The sequence below is a fragment of the Ctenocephalides felis genome, unplaced genomic scaffold, assembly GCF_003426905.1.
Source record: "Ctenocephalides felis isolate EL2017-DRISC unplaced genomic scaffold, ASM342690v1 CF-g0.4_SCAFFOLD_01170, whole genome shotgun sequence".
Taxonomy (NCBI): Eukaryota; Metazoa; Arthropoda; class Insecta; order Siphonaptera; family Pulicidae; genus Ctenocephalides; species Ctenocephalides felis.
Window position 1 is genome coordinate 54974436 of NW_020537324.1, and position 10026 is coordinate 54984461.

At 28.0% G+C, this 10026-nt stretch overlaps 1 protein-coding gene across 1 annotated transcript; it reads right to left on the bottom strand.

The window, feature by feature from the left end:
* Positions 1-255: 255 nt before the first annotated feature.
* Positions 256-7128, bottom strand: LOC113367415 (tropomyosin-2-like). Its single transcript, XM_026609025.1, has 7 exons — positions 6887-7128; positions 6107-6224; positions 3028-3098; positions 2101-2176; positions 1209-1271; positions 732-801; positions 256-504 (listed from the first exon to the last, which is right to left on the bottom strand). The coding sequence occupies exons 1-7, from the start codon at positions 7126-7128 to the stop codon at positions 422-424; spliced, it is 723 nt and encodes a 240-aa protein (XP_026464810.1). The 3' UTR covers positions 256-421.
* Between the last annotated feature and the right edge of the window lie 2898 nt (positions 7129-10026).

A 10026-nucleotide genomic window follows, 5' to 3' on the forward strand; every position in this document is an offset into this window, starting at 1 on the left:
CAACAATTAATTGGGAATTATTTATAACTAAATAATAGTGACTAAATTGCTTTCATTAACAATCATAGTAGTATTATCAAAAAAAAAGTTTGGAAAATTTCGAAATCACATTCTGCATCAAATAATTTTATAATTTATGTAATAATGGGAAAAATATAATTAATAGCACCAACATACACGCCTATGTTTGAATACTAATAAAAAATAATACCATTGATTATAAGTAATCAAGTTATGTGTCCGAAATCGATTCAGTATAAATATACCTTATTTGAACAGAAAGAACTGAACATCACATAATTCTGATCATTTACAAATTTTTTCGTTTCAATCGTTAATGTTGTAGTCCGTTGTTATAATTCTTGTAGTGTAAATAAACACATTGATCACTTTATTATATCATTCAAGTGAACATAAGATGTTACATATTTTGAATATCATGCAGAGTAACTTCCATTTCTTCTTGCAATAATTTATTCTTCTCACGCTCAGCAAGTAGATCGTCTGTTGATTTTTTTGTAAAACAATTTGTTAAAGCCAAAACAAAACAAGATTATTTAAAGCAAAACACAAAATAAATTACATCTATAAAAATAAAAAATTAATTTTACTACAACATCAATGTCCAAGATATGTTGCCATGCATCACTTATCTTGGCTTTTACATTATTTAATTGATTCTTTTCAATTATTAAAGAAATAAAATTATTAGAGAAATGAAAATATCATACCTTCCAGCCTGTCGACTTCCTTCTGTAATTTCTGAACGGAACGTTCAGCAAATTCAGCTCTAGCTTCAGCCTAAATTAAATAGAATGAATTAAAAAATAGAAACATTAAAGTAGGGATCAAAAACAATATAACAACATAAAACTGGTTTAAATGATGTGCATCAAAAACACATGCAAGTATAAGTTATTAGTCAAAACAAAGACAATTGTGCAGGCAAACTAACTGAAAACAAAAGCCAAGTAGAATTTGAAACAGTACTTCTGTATATAGATATAACTTAGTTTATTATAATTGTGAAAATGTTTGTTTCAATTTATATTTTATTTAATTAAGCTTTATAAAATGATTTAATACTTCATCAGCTCCTCAGATAATCAGTATTCAAAATAGGAAAATATTAAAAAAAAAAGAAATTTGAATGAATTTTAATTGTTGATTCATAAAATTGGTATAATAACGTTGAAGGTATGTGTTACCTCTTTTAATTGTCCATCTAATATTTTTACTTGACCTTCGAAGCTTTCTTCTCTTTGTGTAGCCTATTATATTTTGTTTGTTAGATGTTAGTCCAAATCACATCGAGCAAAAGACAACACATTGAAAAAAAGGAAAATAAATCATTAGTAAAAATAAAAATAAAATTTTAAACTTCTATAGTTATTATCGAAAAATTAATGTTATATTTTCACACAAGACATGATCTACTAAAAATAATTACAGATAGTTTTTTTTAAATACTCCAAGATTTTTATTATATATGCAAAATTTAATTAATCAAATCATTTCAGAAGAAAATGATCAAATCAATCCAATAAATTAATTTGATCATTATAATACTAAAAAAGTATTATTTTACAAAATATAGATCATATCTCTTGAGCACACAGTTTTAATACACAAAATTAGCATAAAAATGGGCATAGAAGTTCCATTTTTCATATTATCACGCAAGTGCAACTGCAATCTGGTTAGATCTAAAAATAACGCATTTCCAAAAACACAACGATAATATATTATCGTCTCTACCTCCTTTAGACGAGTTGTGAGGGTCTTAATTTGGTTTTTGTACTCCTCCTCACGTTGGTTGGCCTAATTATTTATTAAATTATTAAATAAATAAATAATAATATATGATAATTAATAAAATAAATAAAAAAATATATGAATGTCTGGATATTTTAAATTTAATAATTACGAAATATCTGCACCTTAATATAATAATTTTAGAACTTATAAAATCTAATAAGCTCATTAAAATGAATTTTACTAAAATTGTGAATAACTTCATCGGCTATAATACATTTTTTAAATATATATATATATATATATATATATATATATATAAACAGTATGAAAAAAAAGTCTTACCTTTTCTTCTGATACTTCAAGAGATTTCAAGTTGTTACCGACAACGCGAAGTTCCTCTTCAAGTTCTACAATTTTGCTGAAATTTTGAAAAAATAGATTAGTGCTGGCCAAGACTTCATTTATTTGATTTCAAAAAGATAGAATATAAAAAATGACTTGAAAAAATAAAATTGTGAATATCTCGAGAAAGTACAATGAAACCTTCTTTAACAGTGAAATAAATTGTAACAGCTTAAAATGGAATTTTGCCTGTAGACTAGTTGCATAAACTTTCCGATAACCGACAAGAATTGAAATCAAGGAAACGTTGCCAAATATTGTTTTTAATATCCATTTAATACCAAGCTAAAAAGACCTGCTAAATATTTTCAGTAACGACAGAAATAAATTGTTAATCGAAATATTTTGAATCAAAACATTTTACAATGCTGGATTCATTTCCAATCGATAGCATCCAAAGAAATGAAGAAATTTAAAATTTAAACTTTTTAAATTAGATTTAATACAAGGAAGTGATTCGATTAATTTCATTAATACAACTAATAAAGTTGATAAAAACCGAACATCGTTTCTCGATAGTTTATGAAGATAATCAAATAAATTCGCCCTTCTTGCAAAAAATATCAACTTAATCATTCACTCATTACTCAAAAACCAAAGCAAACGAGACTCTGATATACTTATCTGGCAAACAAGACTAACCTAAAGTTGTACGTAATTGTTGAATATTACACACCTTATGTAAACAATTGCAATCAAACAGAGTATGATTTTTCTCTATGAATAAACTAAAATATTTTCTCTTGAATAAACTACATTCATTAAGCAAAGTTCCACTGTAGTTGTGTACCCAAATAAATTACATGAATATACATTACAAAGATATTAAATGTTATTTCGTTAGTTAGCACAATAAATCAATCAAACCTGTCTCCTTGTTCTGCCCTTTCTTCAGCACGTTCTAAATCTTGCTCCATCATCACTAATTTGCGAGCAACCTGTGAAGCAACACACAACAAACACTACAGCACACGTTTTAAAAAAATGTTATGTTACTAACAAGCATCATATTATTGTCAAAATATTGTTAACCTAATCTATCTAGCTCATTCTTGTAAATTTTAAAACTAAACACTTATTGTTAATATTGTTAAAAATTATTGGGTGTCTTTAAAAATCAGACCACAAGTTAAGGGTTAAATATGCAAGGGAAAGCTGTACAACAATAAATTTAAGCAATAAAAATTTAAATGATTTTTAATTGAAATTTCGTAGACTGTGGCCGGATTTGTAAAAACTATGTTAAAATAGAAAATATAAATAAACCATTAATTTATTAATAAGCATATATATTATATTTCTCCGCCATGGCTGCACCTGAAAAAAACATTAAAAAACATGCACTACAAAAAAAATCTAGAAAAAGGTTTTATGTCCAATCCAGTTATAAACGCATATTTTATAATAGCTTTTTTATACTAAATTGGATTTCTAGATTTTAAATATCATATTAATATCACACGTTATGGTAGTGAAAACGTTTCACTGCAAAATTCGATTTATGTTAAAACATACGATTCTCCTGCTTCGGCGCGCTCCTCAGCTCTTTCCAAATCAGCTTCAACCATGGCCAATTTACGGGCAACCTAGGTCAGAAAATTGTGTTCGTAAGTAATAGACTTTTAAAAAAATATTTTGAGCACATGCAATCATTCAAAATAGACATTTTTTTATTTAAACAATTCCGCACAAAAATATGACACGTTATTATTCGGACGACACAACATATAAAAAAAGAAAAATTTCTTAATGGTAAGGCATTAAAAGCTTAGACAAATTGAACATTATAAAACATGAAATATATAATAAGTTAAATTTTATGCAAATGCAACTTATTTTATTAAAGCTTGAAAATATTATATTGAAAATTAAGGTGAAAATGTAACAATTTCAATAGAAACGATATCAGCATTAGATCGATTTTCGACTAATGTTTCGACACATATGAAAAAGACGAACAGTAAAAATATACGTTACTACTGAACGAAAAGAAATCGACATTTAAAAAGCAATATGTTTGTGGCAAAGTATATGCAAGTATGCTCTCATTCGTTCGAACAAGTATGAATCATATATCCAGATAAATAAAAGTTTTAAATATATAATTAGTGATACTAAATACGGGAATTGGTTACGATAAAACTGGTGAACGCGTTAGATTGCAATTTATTTTTGTAAAAAAGTAAACTAAAAGTTCATAAAGTAGTAAGAGCTTTATGATAAAGTTGACAAAAATAATGAGCAATCTAACAAGATTAATCAAACAGAAAACTAAAACAAACACGCAAGTGTTAGTAAATATGTTTGGCAGGTATTAAGGCAACAAGAACATAGAGAGCTCCGTGTTGAGAATAAACACCTCATCGTATTTCTTGTCGGCCTCCTCAGCGCAGAATCGCGCTTCTTTAAGTTGGTTCTCAAGTGCGTCCATGCGCTCTTCCTCGGCGAGGGAACGGTTCTCAAGCACCTTACGGGCGCTACAGGGATATACCAGAAAAATAACAAGGGATGAAAGACATTATCTAACTACAGGATATTACAATTAGAAGGATAGAAAAATCTACGTAGCCATTGTTAACATTCCTAATGTCCAATGCCAATCGGAGTGTTCTGCAAATTTCACGACGCTACTTCAAAATACTGACTAACCAAACAATTTGTGATCAAAGCTCTTCTACTTTATAAAACGCTTTTCTCTCTGTATGTTTTCTTAAAATTGATCATATTAGTGAAATTTATTCAAGCTTTGAACTAAAATCTAATCCGTGCTACAAATATCTTATTGTGATCAAGTCGAGCCAATTTTTAATTTCAAGATATCACTTGAATATTTATCTCTTATCACAAATTATTTGGTCATGAAAATGTTATGTTAGGTGTAGTGTCTACTTGGTCTAGAGAAAAGATAAGGTGTACGTGTGCATGATATAAACCTCGTCATATCTTTTGTCAGCATCGGAAGCCATTAAACGGGCATCCTTCAGCTGTAACTCCAACGCATCCATACGCTCCTCCTCATTCATCGCGCGATTTTCGAGAATCTTACGATTCCTATAGTTTAAAAATTTCAGAAAGCAAAATGATTAATATTTTGAACAATATTTGGAAAAACATATCAATGCATATATAATTCGATCTAGCCAACTTTTGACGATATCCGGAATTTATAAAAACTTTAAATGATAAAATGTACTATTATTTATATATTTTTTTATTATCTTCTTCTATAACAAATATGGGATAGTTTAAAACGAATGCCAACAAAATCATCTCTATAGACTGATCAAATTTTATATGAATCGATTCATTTTTAAAATAATTGATATCTGAAACTCTGGAAACCTGAAATATTAAAAATGAGTTAAATATATCTCAGGTGATAATAACTTTGGTGTATAATCCAGTATGTTCTTTACATGAAACTTTTAGTTACAAGAACTAATTCACTATACCTCTATAATATAAATAAAAAGACATGTCTCAAAAGCAATATTGGTTTTTTATTCACATATAATATATAATGTATATTTTATCTATACATACACAAATTAAAAATATCAATGATACATAAACAAACTTAAAAAAATAAACACACTAAAGTATCGTAGTAAAATTACTATCACCTGCCCTAAAATCCCTACAGCTGCTGTACAATCGTCGCTTACCAATTTAAACCAATATATAAATAAATCTGTCAAAAATATTGCATAGCCATAAGCAAGAATCACATTTGCATTAAGTATGCATATAAAAATTTTAAATATTGCTAATGACAGTAGTTAAAACTGGTTATGAATAAACAATTTTGAACACAGCCAACTTCAATTTGGCGATTGAGGATCGCTTAAAATTCTTGTTATATATTTATTTTAAAAAACCATTTAATAAAATTTTGTAAGGCGTATCTTGCTCAAGACCACCAATATTCTTTGACATATTTTGTCACCTCTTCATATTTTTTATCAGCCTCTTCTGCTATAAGTTTTGCTTGGCTGAGCTGACCTTCCAAAATTGCTACTCGATCGTCTTCCATATTAGTTCGATTCTCAAGTGCTTTACGTATCCTGAACAAGAATATAGATTTTGCAAAATTCTGGTGTAAAATAGAACATACTATCGCAGCTTATTTTTGTCGTATTTTGACATCATTCTGCCCTACTATTAAACGATGGGAAGCCAACGAAAAAAACAATCGGAAAATCTAATTTCCAACATAGTTTTCCAAAATGGATAATTTTTTGTTCATTTACAGTATATTAAAAGTAATTTAATTATCTCTCATCACAATTTATATGCATATGTTTAATATAAGTGCATATGCAAATGTATACATGTGTGTCAAAATATATTGAAAACCTCCCAACATTTCTCTGCAAAAAGAAAGTATAAACACCACACACACAGTAAAAAAAATATCTGAAATAAAATTTATTAATAGCAAGAAAATATACTCGTATATATATATATATTCATAATCTGTTTTATAGAAAAAAAACTTTCAAGCAGAGTTCTTAATAACCGACAAAATAATAGTTGGGTTGATCAAAATTGCTATATGAAGACCCAATTTATTTAGATTGTAAATATTATTTAGGTTCAAGGATTTCTTTAGATCTTCTTCTGAAGTTTTAACTATTATGAGTAACCAAGAATTAAGATTCTAATATACCAAGTAGTTTGGAAGTGTATGTTTATCATTTGTGAAATCTCCTGACCGATAACTTACCGTTCTGATTCATCAGCAGCCTGTGAGGCTTCAGCCAATTTAGCGGTGGCGGTGGCAAGACGTTCTTCTGAACGTTCCAAATCTTCTTCCAAGAGTTGAATGCGTCGGTTCAAGGCAGCGACTTCAGATTCGGCCTGTTTTTGGAAATAAAAATCATCGGTCAAGAACTTACGCCGATGTCCAAACAATATATTGGCGAAAATTATAATTCGCTTATTGTAAGATATAGCTACGCAATGCATTTAATGTATCATGTATCACCTAAATGGTATCACCTTAATTTTGAAACTGTTGAAAATTTAACTAATCTTCTATGAGCAATCTAAATATGATGCAATTATCTTCTATACATGTATATGTTTAGCCATATATATATATATATATATATATATATATATATATATATATATATATATATATATATATATATATATATAATTACAAATGTGTACAAATTTCTTACTTTTATAATCACAAACTTATTTCTTATCGATATAACCAGTTAAACATTATAAATGTAGCCCATATATGTTAATGTATAAAAATAAAAAAGACATATATTTGTTTATATTCTCGATGATTATTTTTCAATGTAACTTATTATATTTTAACCCTTTCCACTCGCGAATTCCGAGATTTACATGAATTTTGCCGCCGGAGCGTCGGCATCCGAGTGGAAAGGGTTAAAATATATTCATGTACATATGCAATGGGTGATTTTGCGCTGTAAACATTTTTCTTATACCTCCTAAATTTATCTTGAATGATTAATTAGTTGCTTGGAAAATTTGGTAAAACTAAGTGCATGAAAATGACAAATCTAAAAGGATTACATTTATCTGTCTGCCATGTATGTTTAAATTCAATAAGTAGATAACATGTAACGATGCGAGAAATTACAGAAATTTATATTTGATTTGAAAGTTTATGTTCATTTAAAGACTTTTAGAAGAATTTTTATAATTTTGATGCATTACTTAATTCCAAATCTTTTTATTATTAAGTTTACTCTATATAATCACGAAATTTAAATTTAATATATCAAAATTGAAAAGGCTTACTACTGGGTAACCTTTTAGATCTAATGTTTAATATTTCATATATCATCGAAATTACTAAATGTCTTCCTTTTGTAAAGACAGATTGTAATTCAATAAAGAGAATAAAAAAAATTAATTCCAAAAAATATTACTACATCCAAAAATACGACTTTTTCGAATGTCAATAGGTGACATGTAAAAAAGACATATATCAGTTTGAATAAACCACACGCCTGGGGCGGAGAATCACGGAGGATTTTAATGAAGAAAATTTAGGCTGGAATTATGTACTTTTTGTTACATATTTTTGTCAAACGAAATTCAAGAGTCAAATGAATCAAATGAATGAATGAATCAAATGCCCATGATCATCAATATTTAGGCAATGACGAAAAATGTTAGTGTCCAGTGAGCTTTACTGATGTGACCTGCGTTATTCATTCGGTTCAGTATTAGCATTTGTATTCCGCATCCGTTCTCATCGTGCGTTTCCAGGAAATTGATGCGATTGTGCGGAACCAAAAGCGGACTGAATTTGATTGAGAATATAACTTGTTTATATTCTCAGTTAAACAATTGAAAAACTTTCTACAAAAAGAAAAATCTATTGTGCAGCACATTGTGAAATATACGTCCCATATGTCAGGTTATGTCTTGGTTGTCTATGTGAGGTATTATAATGAAGTCGTTAAAGTCGATGGTGATTTATTGATTTATTAATTCATTAAATTAAATCCGCATTAAAATTATTTTGTTCCAGCTCCCGACGTTATTAAAATTTAAACAGTTAACTAAACCGGTATGAAATTATTACAGTTAAATCAAGAGTTAACAAATCCCTGTGAATTATGGAAGTTGGGAACTGTTCGCGCTTTTGTGCGGTTTTGAACGGAAATTTACAATTGTTCGTGATGATAAAAGTTGTCACACCTAATCCAATGGAGATAAACGAAAGATTATCAGCCACAATACATGAAAAATTATTTTAGTTTTATTATTTATGTTTTTTTTTAAATCCCTAAAGTATCCATATGCTAAAATTTGTAATATCGTGTTAAAAACCATAATATAGCGATAACAAAGAAGCTGATTTACATAGCAATCTCTTAAAACTGTGGTCGTTAATATATTCATTTTCTATCTAAATGCAATAATATATAAACAATTATATATTGCTATTTAACTACAAAATGTCTATTAAGCAAGCATGATAAAAAAGAAAGGTTGATTTAAAACAAAATTTAGAGCAAAAAAATATATGCCCAATTTGATTGTATTACAGTATTACAATCTCGTATCATATATTCAAATATAAGTTCTATCTAAAGCAGCAAGGGCAAAAATGAATTTTGTTTAGTATTTAGTTATCGATTCATATAGATTTAATCTAAATCGTCCTTTTACATATATTAATCCATTTAAAAAGAAATGTCCAGAAAGCACTAATCACATGCATGGTGTCTTCTCTAAAACAAAAAATCAATCATCCAAGTCACCATGAGGTTATATCATCAAATCTGACGCAAGAACCAGACCTATATTTTGATATGCAACTCTAGAAAATAATGCATATTAACAAACAAAAATTATAATGAAGTTAAAATTTCTAATGCACGCAAAGATGAGAAAGTAAGAATGGAAATCTTACTAATAAATTAGTTTAATCATCAAATGATTTCTATTATTATAATAAAATTCGAACAACCATTTTGTGGAAAATAAACGCTAGGCTTCAATAAATGCATCAAGTGAACTTCAAAAAAAGGATAAAAAATCGCATATGTTCGCAGGTTTTTAAAAGAATCGCAGACGATTAAAATTCTTTCGTGAACAAAATCTCGAATTGGAATCATTAAGGAGGCAAATTATTAATAACGTGCGACTTTTGAAGGTCACGTTGGTAAGAGTATACTGACCTTGTGCGTTCATCATAAGAATACTGTTAGTAATATAAGATTATATTATGAGATGATAACGGTGAAAGTATTAAGTTAAATAACATGTATTGATAAATCGTATATAATCTCATTTGCTTGGCATATGAACTTGTCATTGAAATTATTAATAAATGAATTTAACTATGTGATATTTTTCTGCAAA

What these genes read in the sequence shown, in the direction of transcription:
- LOC113367415 (XM_026609025.1), bottom strand. Translation starts at nt 7,128, where the DNA reads ATGCATTGCGTAGCTATATCTTACAATAAGCGAATTATAATTTTCGCC. An exon ending in CTGATAAAAAATATGAAGAG is followed by an intron (nt 3,099 to 6,106) that starts GTGACAAAATAT and finishes GTTGCTTCACAG; the next exon opens with GTTGCTCGCAAATTAGTGAT. An exon ending in TTGAAGTATCAGAAGAAAAG is followed by an intron (nt 1,272 to 2,100) that starts GTAAGACTTTTT and finishes AAAATATAATAG; the next exon opens with GCTACACAAAGAGAAGAAAG.